Consider the following 15,246-nt stretch of genomic DNA (forward strand, 5'->3'; position numbering starts at 1 on the left):
AAAAAAAGAATAAAGATCTCTATATACATACTATAAGCAATCAACAAATGGCAGCTGTTATATCTGGCCAATTCAATTCTAAACCATTAAAACTTCTTCCAATTAAATTCTTCTAATTAAAACCTCTCTATTTCAAAAAAATTCAGGTTAAATTATTTTCCCATTTGAGCTGAGAAATGTTAATACATGTCAACTTCTATAGAAAATAAACGGTAAACCTCTAAGTATGTGAGCAGTTTAGATTTCAGCATGACTTTTGCATTAAGTGCCAGCTACTAAGACAACTAGCCTATAAACAAGGAACTGCAAGTGCCCAGGGTTAGAGTAGTATTAAGAATATGATTTATTTATATTTTATCTTTTGGAGTGTGTGTGTCTGAAGATGTAACTATTATAGATTTCCTGTGAACAATGTTCAGTTGAAGTTCAAGTCTGAGGCAGTATAACCATTTCTAAATTTTCCTTCTACTTTGTAATTTCTTTAAAAAAAAAAAAAAAAAAAAAAGAGGGGTGAGGGACACAAGAAGGTTCAGTTGGTTAAGGCACTTGCCACCAAGACCAATGAGCTGAGTTCAGTGCCCAGGACACACAAGTTGTCCTGATGCCCACATGGAACGTACCCTCAGACAAGTTCCTGCTATAAAGCAAAGCACTGAGCTAGAGAGAAAATCCTCCACCAGTGAGTACCAGAGGGAAGCAGAACGTGATAGCCAGACTGCTCTAAGTAAACTGGTCTTCTCAGACTAAACACCAAAACTATTACTTTATGTTCTATGTCATAGGGCCTTTGGAACTCTGTGTTAAAAGCAAAATTAGAGATAGGCATGGTGGCACATGCCTTTAATCCCAGCACTTGGGAGGCAGAGGCAGGTGGATCTCTGAGTTTGAGGCCAGCTTGGCCTACAGACAGTTGGAGCTACATAGTAAGACCCTGTCCAAAATAGCAAAGAAAATAAAAAGAAAAAAATTAGAGAGGGAAAAGGAAGCAGGAAGAGGGTTGAAATATTAAACATGGTTAAATAAGTTTAGCATGTTACTAAATGAGAAAAATATCAGCTATGAATATCCTGGAAAGAAAGTTTTACTAAAAATACTATCAGATAGTCAGGTATCACTAGAAACTTCTTTATGGTTAATTCCTCTTTAACGCAAACCAGTATATCCTACAAACTATAAAATGTACCAGTACACAGATAATAAGTCAAGCTTTTTACTGTATTAACACAAAAAAAATCCCTGTAAATATGGTTCACAAAATGAGTAGAAATGGCCAATGGATTTCAGCTTATAATGACTATCTTGTACAACTACCAAGGCCCTGAAGTCATTTAAACTCAACCAGACACTGCTACAGATGGTACTTAGTCCACATTGGCAGTGTAGGAATGAATCTGCAAGGACATCGTACTAGCTGTATGAATAGCATTTATGATATACTGTATCTATCGTTCAGTAGTCACAGGTCAGCTGTGATTCAACTTTTACTCACCCAGCTTTTTAGCCTGAAGAACTTTTAAAATTCTTAGAAACATTGCAACAAACAGTATTTAATGTGAGCAGCAATTTTTTTTTATTATTTGTTTACTTTATTACGATACTGGGAATTCAATTTAGGGCCTCACATGCTAGTAAGTATTCTACTGCTAAGCTATATTCCTAGACCAATGCCTTTTTAAAAAGTAAATAAACATTTTTTTCCGGAAAAAAAAAAACAACTAGCAATTAACAATAATTTCAAATACCACACTAGCCAATTTTGTCAGAAGAATCACAAAGTAATAACTGAACCGGTAATGCTGACCTACACCTGCCTACGATCCTAGTACTGCAGCCTAGTACTGGAGAGGTGGGTAAAGTACTTGCTGCACAAGCATGAAGGCCTGAGTTTAGCTCCCTGACATCCATGTAGAAACCTGGTGAGGCAGCACATGCCTGTAATCCCAGCACTGAGCAGAAGGGTGAAGACAGGCAGATCCTGGGGCTCTCTGGTTAGGCAGCCTGGACAAACTAGATCATCATGACAAATCCTGTCTCAAAAAACACAGCACAGGGGGCTGGAGAGAGGCCTTGGTGGCTAAGAACATATATTGCTCTTATGAGGGCCAGAGTCAGATTCCCAACGTCCCTATTAGGCAGTTTACAATCAATCACCTGTAACTCTAGCTCCATGGGATTATCCAGGGGAACCCACACACATATGATTTACACTACACACACACACACACACACATCATTAAAAATAAAATAATATATTTTATTTTCTTTTGGTTTCTTTCAAGACAGGGTTTCTCTGTGTAGCCCTGGCTGTCCTGGAACTCACTCTGTAGACCAGGCTGGCCTCGAACTCAGAAATCCACCTGCCTCTGCCTCCCAAGTGCTGGGATTAAAGGTGTGTGCCACCACTGCCCGGCGCAATATAATATTTTTTTAAAGGCAGACAAGTGATTGAAAAGACATCCTAATATCAATCTTTGGGATCCACTGAGGCATGCACAGGTGAGAGTACAACTACCACCACTCACAATTCACACACACACACACACACACGAGAGAAAGAGAGAGAGAGAGAGAGAGAGAGAGAGAGAGAGAGAGAGAGAGAGAGAGAGAGAGAGAGTCAGAGAGAGAGAGAGAAACCAGCTAGTCTACACATATAATATTGTCTTCAAAGGAAGGAAACGTAACTACTTACTGTCTGAACATGAAGTTTCCCCGTTTGTAACAACTTCAGCTTCCACTTGCAGCCCATCAAGACAAACTGACAAATCTCCCATTGTCTCTGTTGGCTCTTTGTCACCTACAAGCTGCAAAGTCATAACTACTTCTTCAACTAAAAAAGAACAAAAGTTATGTAAGAAAGATCACTCTTTCCTATGTGTAAAGTATTTTACTAGACAAAGGATTAAGGACCCTTGAGACCAGACTATTGCTTTTTAAAGAGAATGAACTTTGCCAATATATATAACATTTAATATGTATATTAAATACATGAATCATTTCTTTTATTTATTCCAGCATTGTAAGACTATAGTATAAATCAAACCAGCATGAAAACAAAGATCATTTAGCAACATAAACTTGAGATGTGCTGAATAAAAATATAATTGAATAATGGGTTATATATCATAAGATCTAAATAAGGGAAAAGTCCGTAATATTATGTCAAGGGGTAGAAAAACAATTCATATTCAAAATATGATATGCTGAGTTATGATTTTATAATTAAAAATAAAACTACAAACACCTAAAATAAGGAAACTTCAAAATTAAGCATTAGAAATAAATACTGAGAAATCTACCTATGCCTTTATTCCTTTTTTTTTTTTTTTTTTTCCGAGACAGAGCTTCTCTGTGTACCCCTGGCTGTCCTGGAACTCACTCTGTAGACCAGGCTGGCCTCAAACTCAGAAATCCACCTGCCTCTGCCTCCCAAGTGCTGGGATTAAAGGCGTGCACCACCACTGCCCAGCCAATGCCTTTATTCCTAACATCACATTGCCTATCTGAAATATTTTTCCTTCATCTGCTTTAAATCTTTTAGTTTTCTATAACTATGTATTAATTCATAAATATTTATTTACTAAGAAAATATTTACTACGATAGTATATCTAAAAGCAAATGACCAAATCAAAGTTAATCAGAATGCTCTAGACAGTTTTAAGATCTCTCTGTCACTATTTATAACCACTTAAGTAATTGTTGCACTTGTTGTGTTTTGCTTTAATTTACTTGTCCCTGGCTGGCCCGGAACTCAAGAGATCCATCTGCCTCTGCGTCCCTGGGCTATGACCAGCGTCACCACCACCAGCTCAGTAACCATTTAAATTTAAGACAAAGAATGATATGAGTTATTCCACATGTTTAACATAAGAATTTCTTCCAAAAAACAAAGTACATTTTATGCTATTCTTACATACATACGTTTCATATTGTTTGACTTTAATGTCTCATAAATATCTAATCCAGCAGTTCCCAATAAAACATCAGATTTCAAGGTCTGGTGACTCCACACACGAAAACATAATTTACTCGTAGGGGTAACGATACTGAAAGTAAAAAAGAAAAGCATTATTTTCATAAAACATCACAATGAGAACCTTAATAAGTTACAATAAGGCTGTGATGTCTAAAATCTTTTCATTGTACCTTTTTCTTAAATTCAAAGAAATTACACTTATTTATTTAGTTGGATGTGGAGGTTAGAGGACAACTTGCAGGAGCTGGTTCTCTCCTTCCACCCTGTGGGTCTCAGAGATCTAACTCAGGTCTTCAGCACTGGAGGCAAGCACCCTCACCTACAGAGCTACGTGGCCAGTCTCTCACTGCGCTTCTTAAAATTTACTACGCAACCAGGTGGTCTATGCTCTCAGATCTCATGAAAATTTTACCTGAATGCAACTAGACTGTAGGAACATCACAGATACACAAATACTGGAAACAAAATAAAAGTGCTTTGAAAACAACAAATTATTGAAGAAGTGAATTTACTGAAACAACACAATATGCCCAAAAAGATACATAATTTTATGTGTCAGTTTTAAAATGTATTTCTTGAAATAGTAAATTCACAATCAAAGTGATAAATTTCACTGAACTTGAGGTATCATCCCCACAGTAAGCTTATCAGGTGGGAATTAATACTAAAATTAATGTCCCTCAGAGAGGGCAAGCAAACTGCCAGTGTCATACACCTAGGAAGCTACCTGAAGTTTGAATTAAAGTCTACTATTACACATCCAAAGTCCTGTAGGCCATCATTCATGGGAGGCAAAGTCATCAGGATAACAGGCACATACAGATGTGGAAGCCTGGACAAGACCCAGTCTTAAAACAGAAGCACATACCTCATGTGTGGCAAAAACACACAATAAAGAATGTGCTCTATAATGGTGTTTCCAAGGCAACAGAAATTAAGAGATTAGGACAAGTCTGCAAACAAAATCTCAAGATGATATTCAGTATATTCTTATTCATTCAATTTTATTTTTTATCTCCTTTGTCTTTTGAGACAGGGTCCTCCTACTTAAATAACCCTGGCTGGCCTGAAATCTGATGCAATTCTCCTATTCTGCCTCCTACACACTAGAATCACAGCATGTGTGGTGGTGTGAATATGCTTGGCCTAGGAAGTACCACTATTAGGAGGTGTGGCCTTGTTGGAATAGGCGTAGTCTTGTTGGAGGAAGTGTGTGAATTTGGGGTTGGCTTTAAGACCCTTCTCCTAGCTGCTTGGAAGCCGGTCTTCTTCTGTCCACCTTCAGAACAAGATATAGAATTCTCAGTTCCTCCACCAGTGCCATGCCTACCTAGATGCTGCCATGCTCCCACCTTGATGATAATGGACTGAACCTATGAACCTGTATGACAGCTCCAATTAAATGAGGCCCTTAATGAGTTGCCTTGGTCATGGTATCTCTTCACAGCAATGAAACTCTACTAAGACAGCATGTAATTTTTAAATTTCATTCATTTTCTTAAAATTATTATTAGACACATCAAAATGCTCCTAGAATCTCAGACACTCGTATTATAAATTTATCAATTTGTTTTGACATTTACTAGGCATAAATACAATCAAGTAAGTCTGTTGTTTGAAAAGTTTACAGTTTCTCATCTTGACATTTAAAAGAATATCTTTTTTCCTAGTCATTAGTTTCTTTCTTTTTTTATTTTTTTAAGGATTTATTTACTTTATGTATATGAGTACACTGTAGCTGTCTTCAGACACACCAGAAGAGGGCATCAGATCCCATTACAGATGGTTGTGAGCCACCATGTGGTTGCTGGTAATTGAACTCAAGATCTCTGGAAGAGCAGCCAGTGCTTTTAACTGCTGAGACATCTCTCTAGCCCAGTTTATTTCTTTACATGAAAAAAAAAAAATCAGGAATTGCAAGTATCAGGTAATAAAAATGTAATTTATATTGTTTATAGTAACAACTAGTTATATTCTGATCTACATTTCTCTAGATCTGTTTCCCAAATCATATATGCTATATAATTTTAAAATTCTACTCATTGGCAAATTACACTTTTCATCTTAATTCTTAAAATTATAGTCCCTTTCAATGAGTGACCAATGTCTCAGGTTGTACTACTAAAATATGACATTTCACCAGTAAGTGCTGAAACTGAACACTAATTTGTATGATTTTATACTGTAGATAAAAATTATCAGCATACATGCACTTGCATATAAATTACATGAGTCTAGTATCTTAATATTAGCAGATACTAGAAAACAGCTATTATAGGAGAAAAACTGTATAGCTACATAAAGGATATTAGATGTGTTTCCACTCAACCTCAAGTGTTAACCATGATATGAATATTACATATAAAAGCAGAGATATAGGGGCTGGTAAGACGGCAAAGCATCTAAAGTCCTTGTAGTAAAAGTCTAGTGACCAGCCTGGTCTACCAAGTGAGTTCCAGGACAGCCAGGGCTACACAGAGAAACCCTGTCTCGAAAAACCTAAAAAAAAAAAAAAAAAAAAAAAAGTCTAGTGACCTGAGTTTAGTCCCGGGAACCCACATAAATGCAGGAGAAAACGGACTCCACAAAATTGTCCCCTAACCTCATTAATATGTACAGCATGTACCCCCTCATAAATATACATAAAATAATAATTAATTATTTTAAACAAATTAAAATCCGGGCTGGAGTGTTAGTTCAGTAGTTAAGAGGACTAAACATGCTTCCAAAGGACCAAACTTTGACTCTAGCACCAGGGAATCTGAACTCCTGGCTTTTTTTTGTTTTTCACAAACATATAAATAAAAAAATGAATATAAAATATTTTTATAGAATAAAATACATAGTACAACTGTTTGGTATAATGTTTTATCATGTAACATTTTAAAAATATAACTTTTATTATTAACTATAATATAATTTATAAATATAATATTTATAAATTGAATGCTGGTTTGCCAGGGCACTATAATTTTTAAAATACAAAACTATCTTTAAACAGGGTTTTACAGTGTAGTCCAGGTATGCCTAATACCTGTAACTCTCCTATCTCAGCCTGAGGAGGGCTGGGATTATAAGCATGTACCATCATACCCAACATAGATAGGTAGGTAGATAGATAGATAGATAGATAGATAGATAGATAGATAGATAGATATACAGATACAGACAAAACCCTATTTAAGAAAAAAAAAAATTGCCTGGCAGTGGTAGGGCCCACCTTTAATCCCAGCACTTGGCCAGCAAAGAGTGATGGATCTCTGAGTAAGAGGCCAGCCTAGTCTACAGAGTGAGTTCTAGGACAGCCAGAGCTACATAGAAAAACCTTGTCTCAAAAAGGAAAAAAATTAATTAAGTGTGGGCTTGGAAGCACACACCTACAATGCCTGCACCCAGGAGGCTTGAGACAATAGGGATATAGACTTCAGTCTAAGCTACACAGCAAGTTCCAAGCAAGGCCTGAACTACATAGTGAGACCCTGTCTCAAAAAAGAACAAAACAAAAACAAAAAGTTTTTAAAAAGTGAATTACTCTCAAGCTGATTCAGCCCCAGTTTAAGAAAAGGGCTATTGAGGCCAGATAGATGGCTCAGGGATTAAGATCACTTGCTGCTTTTCTCAGAGGAACTGGTTTCTGTCCCTAGCATAAACATGGTGGCTAACGAACATTTGTAATTCCAATTCCAAGGGATCCGATAGCTTCTTTTGACCTTCAAGGGCACTATACACATTTGGTATAGTCATACAAAATAAATCTTTTTTAAAGGCTAGTATACTGATGTAAATATAACATTCATGTAAGGAATTTTTAAAAATTAAGAACTAAAAATAAAAAGACAAGCTATTATAAAAAGCTCTTCCCACTCTTCTTCAGTGGCAACAGTGAAACCATCACCAACTAAACTGAGAAGATGAAGACAGACCAAAGAGACAGACAGGAAACTAAAGAGCAACAGACAGCAGAGCACTAGGAGCAGGGGAAGGTGAAAGGAGCGCAGGAGACCGGCGCGCAGAGCGGCTCTCTGCTCAGCTCCACACTGGACTTACACTGTGAGGGGTTGCTTCCACTTGGGACTGTTTGTATTGTTGCATTTTTCTGTCTTCTTCGATTGCCCATCTACTGTGACTTCTACATAAGGACTTGGTCCAAACCAATTCTTTTTATTTTCTTTAAGTTTGGCTGAGATGACTATAAAAGAAAAGAGAAAACACGTTAATATTTGAAATGATAGTTTACTCCTTGGTTAATGACATCTCTTTAAAGATTAAGCCAGTTATTTTTATTTAGAAGCAGCTATTCCCTAAAATAGATTAATTTTGTTTATTTATGAGATTTATAGTTCGTGTATTTTCCTATATTAGTAAATATATACACATATATAGGACTTCTACACATCAGACACTCAATTAAGTACCAAGAAGCTCCGAGACCCCCTCCCGGCCCGCATAGTCAGTGCCGGGACCCTGGGCACATATCCGTCATGCCTGGTCAAATGAGTTACAGCACAGCTCCACAAGCTGCATCTCGTGCAGTCTAACATCTAGAAGGAAGTGTGTGCCAGGGGTGGGTCTAAACCTCTGATCTTCCACACATCAAGCAGTTTTGAGTTTCTATGCTCATATGTCTTTATGATGGCATTCAAGTCAGCTACAAAGTAACTGTTCCTTTGATGTCCCATTTTCTTTAAACTGGAGCTTCATCAGTATTTTAAAATGAGAAGCTGTGATGGCGTGAATGAAAATGGCCCCCAACAGGCTCACAGGATGTGACCCTATTAGGAGGTGTGGCCTTGAAGGAATAGGTTTGGCTTTGTCAGAGGAAGGGTGTTACTGGGGGTGGGCTTTGAGGTTTCTGAAGACCAAAATCAGGCCCAGTGTAACTCTTTCTTCCCGCTGCCTGTGAATCCAGATACACAACTCTCAGCTACCTCTTTAGCACCATGTCTGCCTGAATGCCATCATGATCCCTGCCATGACAATAAAGGACTGAATCTCTGAACTTGTAAGCCAGCCCCAATTAAATGTTTTCCTTAATAGAAGTTGCCATGGTCATGGTATCTCTTCACAGCAGTAGAAACCCTTACTAAGAGAGTATAATTTTTGAGAGATGATGGTGAATGCCTTTAATCTCAGCACTTGGGAGGCAGAGGCAGATGAATCTCTGTTAGTTTGAGGCCAGCCTGGTCTAAGAGGTAGTTCCAGGACAGCCAGACAGCCAGGGCTACTCGGATAAACCCAGTCTCAAAAAAAAAAAAAAACAAAGTTAAAAATATGGATACTTTATGACCAAGCAACTTAACTCCTACATACACAACCAAGTGAAGAGAAGGCATTCATCCTCACAAAAACTGTACACACGTTCATATCATTATTCATAATATATAAAAAGTACAAGTCTAGCAAGATGGCTGCAGAACACAGGTGCTGCTGCCAAGCCTGAAGACTTCGGTTTGATCCAAAGAAGCACATGATGGAAGGAGAGAACCATTGCCCGCTGGCTTCCATACACATACACCTGCACACTTGCTTGTGTACAAAATGAACACACATACACTAAGTAAATATAAAAATATAAAAGCAGAAACGATCCAAACATCCATCAACTAAATAAAATATTATACAGTAACTCAATGGAATTATTGTTTGGCAATGAAAAGAAATGAAGTATTACTTATATATGCTATAACATGAATAAACCTTGAAAACAAGAACTGTAAAAGCTGTGTATGAGAGATCCAAACCCACAAAAGTAGGTAAGTGAATACCTAGATTTGTGTACCCAGAGTCAATGGGTTGTAATGCTAATGGACACAGGGATTCTTTCTGGAGAGATAAAAATAACTCTAAAATTGTTAAACCGGGTTTGGGGGCATATGCCTGCAGTCCCAGCACTTAGGGGGTGAAGCTGGAGGCGTCCTGCTCAAGGCCATCCTTAGCTACATGTCATATGCGGCACAAGACTGAGCCAGGAGACCTTGTCTAACAAAACAAAACACAGTGAAAATACATAAAAACAACATAATATACCAGACAGATGCAACATATCTACAGAATATTCCACCCACTACCAAAGACCATACAATCTAAGACCATATGGTCTCCATGGGAGCTCCCCTGAAACAGACAGAAAACAAATCTCAACAAAGTCAGAAAAGCTGAATGACTCTGTGTACCCTATATGACCACAATGTGATAATGCTTAAAATACACATCAAATGAATCTCTGGTAATCACATAAAGTCATGGAGTTAAACACATTACTGAATGATGGATGAGTCAAAGAAGCTTAGGAAGAAATCTAGAAAGAAATAAAACTTTTCTTGAATTACATGAAAATGAAAACATAACAAAACCTCTGGACACATTAAAAGCAGTTCTAAGAGGGAATCTTATAGCTCTGGGCACCTATAGTAAAAAATAGATCAAAAGGGGCTGGAAAAACAGCTCAGAGGCTAAGAGCACTGGTTACTCTTGCAGAGGATCCAAGTTCAAATCCCAGCACCCACATGGCAGCACACCACCATCTGTAATTCCAGCTCCAGGGATGCAGACATCCTCACACAGACACACTTAAAGGCAAAACACCAATACACATAAAATAAAAATAAGTAAGTAATTTGTGAAAACGAATCAAAGACCTTCCTGTGAAACCTGAAACCCTGAGACAGCTGGAAGCAGACAAGGCTCTAAAGAAAACGGTGCAGAAAAGGACTGCTGAGCAGGATGCTATGCACTAACCCCTGAGTTAAGGCTGACAACTGACAGAGGCGACCTCATCAAACTAGAGGTCTTCTGGAAGAAAAACGTTGTCAATTCTAGATCTGATAAAGGATCAATTCTAATATAAACAAAGAACTCAAAGCTATGGGTCTGAGCACAGAGTTCGCAAAAGAAGACAGCTAAGAAAGACTCTGAAGTGTTTAATATTATCAGCAATTCAAGATATGAAAATTAAAGCTACTCTGAGATCTCATCTTTCCCCAATCAGAATGACCAAGATAAAACAAAAAATAAACAAACTGATGACCAAATGCTGGTGAACATGTGGGCAAAGAATCTTCATTCACTGATGGTGGAATGGCAAAACAGGTGCTGCCACGAGGAAAATCAGTGTAGAGAATTCACAAAAAGCTAAAAAGTAGATAGACTTGTGATCCAGCTACATCAGTCCTTGTATACATACACCCTAAAGGATTCCGAAACCTACTTTCCAGATACTTGCTCAGCCATTTCCACTGTTGCTCCATTCATAATAGCAAGAAAATGGAAACAATCTTAATGTTCAACTGAATAATCGATAATGAAACTGTTGTTCATTTATACAACAGAATTCCATTCACTGAAAAGAAAAGTGAACTCATGCAGTTTGCAGGTAAATGATCAGAACTAGAAACCATCATCCTAAGTGAGGTAACTCTGACCCAGAAAGACGACAGCTGTGTGTCTTCTCTCACTTGTGGATCTTAGCTCGGAATCTTTAGATATGGGTATATGACCTGCAGGTCTAACTGCAGAAAACAAGAAAGTAAAAACAGATCATGGGAACAGAGTTGAAGGAAGAAGTCTAAAGAAAGAAACAGTAAGGCATAGGTCCCATGAATGGGGAAATGGGAGAAAAAGGGGACAACACACATTAACTAGGAAAAGGGAAGGAAATACAGAGAAAGGGAGGGAGGAAGGATAACTAACATTAAGGAGATTTGAAAAAGTCACAGGGTAACATTTTATGTTTACTTAAATATATATATAATAAACATAATAAATATATAATATATATAATATATGTAACTTAGCATTTACACATTGTTCCCCGAAAAGCATCAAACAAAGACCCCAGTGCCAGACATGGAAAACCTCCCTTTGAGCTGTTGGTCAGGAGAGTCCAAAAAATTCCCAACACAATATAGGCTATTGCCGTTGCTCTAACTCACCTCCCAGGACTTGGAAGACTTGAGCTAGGACTGACCTAGAGCCTCTTCCCTGTGGACTACTCTTCATAGTATCCAAAGATGCTAAGAAGCTGCTAGAGGAGAAAAGCAACCAATAGTCCTACCCAGACTTAAAACCTACAAGCCGTAACAACAGCCAGCACGGCAAGATACCTACATGGGTATAATAGTGACACTTATATCTTAGGAATAACTGACAGCTGTTTAATTAAATGTAATTTAATTAAACTCAATTAAACTCCACTTAATTGGAGAGAGTTTACAACTTGTGGATGGTAAGGTCATGGACCCTAGAGGAAAACCTACTACTGCTACTTTCCTAACCAGTGTAATCCCTTACGGCTTTCTAAGTACTTACGTATCCTTATATTCATAGAAAGGACTATTTTTCACCCTCATCAAAGTAGCTCCTTTTTGTAGCAAATAGAAACCATCACAGAAATCCCAAACTGGTCAAAATCAAAGATTAATTAACCATAGAGTGGCTAACCCCAATTGTTACATCTACAACACAACCCCTGTACCTAAAACTAGGGGAACATTACAAAAGAGAGAACAGAAAGACTTGAAAAGTAGACTTCAGCTACAAGACAGTGTCTTCTATTTATGACAGGCAAGTTGTACTCATGGAATTTCAACAGTCCAGTCACCTAAACTGATCTGCACAATGACAAGCTCAGGTGATGCTACCATGGTTCAGGAGAAATCTCATTGAGAGAAGGAGAATCAGGGTCAAGCCCCAATAAGTTATCCAACTCCAAGTGGTCAGCCCTAGACACACATACATATAATTATTAAATTATAATTTTAATATATTATATCAACATATAATATATTAGTATGTAAAAATATGTTAATAAAATTAATATTAATAACCAACAGTAATTGCCTAGATACCAGTTTAATGGAGGAGAATGAATCTATAAAACACCTTAAAATCAAAATGATTTTCTACACCTTAACATTCCGTTCATGTATTCATTCATCAAATACTGACTTGGTGCTTAAAACGTAATAGCCCACTAAAGATTTTCCTCTTATAAGATTTTAAAAATGGAAACTTTTTATTTTTTTATTCAGATGTATGTATGCATGTAAGTGAACGAAACCTGAGTGCAGATGTCCTCAGAGGACAGGAGAGTTACTGGGTCCTCTGGAATTGGAGTTGTGAGCTCCCACGTATGATATGGGTATAGGAAACTAAACCAGGGTCTACTAGAACTGCAGCAAGTGCTCTTAATCTGTGAGCCATCTCTCCAGTCACTAAGATTATTTTTTAATTCAGGAGGCAGAGATATAAGATATTTTACCTTTTAAAAAGACTTACCAATGATCTGAAGTTGAGATTTCATGGTCAGGCTACCCATCGAATCAAGCTGCGGTCCACTGTCAGACATACCATCAATAAGACAGCAAACCTGAAAACAAGATAAATGAGATATTATTTGCCATCTCTGGCCTTACCTAAAGGCGCCATAATAATCAACAGTCTTCACACTGCTCAACACAATTTTCAATTCCAGCATTTATTCTATTATCAGCAAAATTTAAACTCCTCCTCTAGTACACACAATGCTCTTCCCTCGAGTTCCCAAGACACTATTTTCTAGGTTTATGGTCTTCTGATTATTCTCAGTTTCTTAAAAAATTCCTTTTCTAGGGGCTAATTATCTCTAAGAGATAATTCTGTGTTTAAGAACAGAACTTGGTGCTCTTTACTGAGGACCCCAGTTGAATTCCCAGCATCCACAAGAGGGGTCAGAAGAATCTGTATTTCCAGTTCCCGGAGATCTAACGCCCTCTTTAGGCACCAGGTACACACGTGGTACACAGACATACACGCAGGTGAAACATTCATATACATAAAACAAAATATTTTTTTTAAAACGTCCTTTTTCTCTCTGTCCCTAAAGCTGGCTTATACTGGCTCAATTACTGTCCTCTCTCTATTCGTTCCCTGAGGATACTATCAGGACTTAAGAGCTTTGAACTGCATCCACATAACAACATGACCCAAAAACTAAAGTTCTGGCCTAGACCATATTCCTAAAACCTAAAAAACTTCACTCGGTTATCTAAAATACACCCCATACTGAAGATGCCCCAAACTGAACATCCTGATAAAATACACCCCGGAGTCATCAGCAGTCACCTCAGACACAAGAGAAATGAGATGTGATGTAAGAGCCTCAACTCTGCATGGTATGATGCTACTATCTGGTTCACAAAAGAACCTCAGAAACTGTCATTCTGTTTCCCACCCATTCCCCAATAACCATATTTGCCACAGATCTATAAAAAAAATCAAGAAATACATAAGCAATCAAGAAACAAATTTCCTTGAGATCTTAGAATAAGACTGATAAAAAGTAGGAAGAAAATCTTGCAATTTTATTTCTTCCTTTTATTCTATTACTGCTTCCTCCATATGACTCTGCTTAAGCTACTATAATAGCTTAACATTCCACATGAAAAAGGAAAAAGCCAATTGAGGTCTAAGGGTGTAGCTCAGTTGGCAGAGTCCATGGACAGCACATATGACACCCTGGGTTTACTCCTCAGCATAAAGTCTGGACATGGTGATGCATCATGACTGCAATCCCAGGACTCCAAAAGTGGAGGCAAAAGAATCAGAAGTTCAAGGTCATCCTTGACTACGCAGCCTGTTGAAAGCTATCCTAAGCTACATGAAACTCTAGACTCAAAAGGAAAAAAACAATTTAAAAACTGACAATAAAGATCAATAAAGGGGGGCTGGAGAGATGGCTCAGTGGTTAAGAGCACTGACTGCTCTTCCAGAGGTCCTGAGTTCAAATCCCAGCAACCACATGGTGGCTCACGACCATCCGTAATGAGATTGGATGCCCTCTTCTGGTGTGTCTGAAGACAGCTACAGTGTACTCATCAATAAAATAAATAAATAAATATTTTTTTAAAAAAAAGATCAATAAAGGACCAAGAACATACACAGGTTGGACCTAGGCCTCCCTGCACATATGTAGCAGATGTACAGCTTGGTCTTCACGTGGGTCCCGAACAACTGGAATGGGGGCTATCCCAAAAGCTGTTGCCTGTATATGGGATATGTTTTTCTAGCTGGGCTGCCTTGTCTGGCCTCAGTGGGAGAGGAAGTGTCTAGGCTCACAGAGACTTGAAGTGCCAGGGTGGAGTGAGAGCCAGGGAGACCCTACTCATCAGAGAAGGGGTGGATGGGGAAGGATTGAGGGAGGAGTGACTGGAGGGGGCAGTGAGCAGGATGTAAAGTGAATAAGTACAAAAATAAAATAAAATAAAATAAAATAAAATAAAATAAAATAAAATAA

The 15,246-nt window shown here is 37.9% G+C and overlaps 1 protein-coding gene across 2 annotated transcripts in view; it reads right to left on the reverse strand.

Annotated features, from left to right (window-relative positions):
• The window catches only part of Itch (itchy E3 ubiquitin protein ligase), a 96,688-nt gene that overhangs the window by 60,462 nt on the left and 20,980 nt on the right, over positions 1-15,246 (reverse strand). For both annotated transcript variants that reach the window (XM_028775246.1, XM_028775247.1), the window contains 4 exons: positions 13,251-13,341; positions 8,022-8,163; positions 3,920-4,044; positions 2,690-2,827 (listed from right to left, as the gene is read on the reverse strand). In XM_028775246.1, coding sequence (XP_028631079.1) covers positions 2,690-2,827; positions 3,920-4,044; positions 8,022-8,163; positions 13,251-13,320 — 475 coding nt within the window. In that variant the 5' untranslated portion in view covers positions 13,321-13,341. The remainder of the gene's footprint in view (positions 1-2,689; positions 2,828-3,919; positions 4,045-8,021; positions 8,164-13,250; positions 13,342-15,246) is intronic.

The sequence above is a fragment of the Grammomys surdaster genome, unplaced genomic scaffold (genome assembly GCF_004785775.1).
Source record: "Grammomys surdaster isolate TR1022 unplaced genomic scaffold, NIH_TR_1.0 254, whole genome shotgun sequence".
NCBI classification, from domain to species: domain Eukaryota; kingdom Metazoa; phylum Chordata; class Mammalia; order Rodentia; family Muridae; genus Grammomys; species Grammomys surdaster.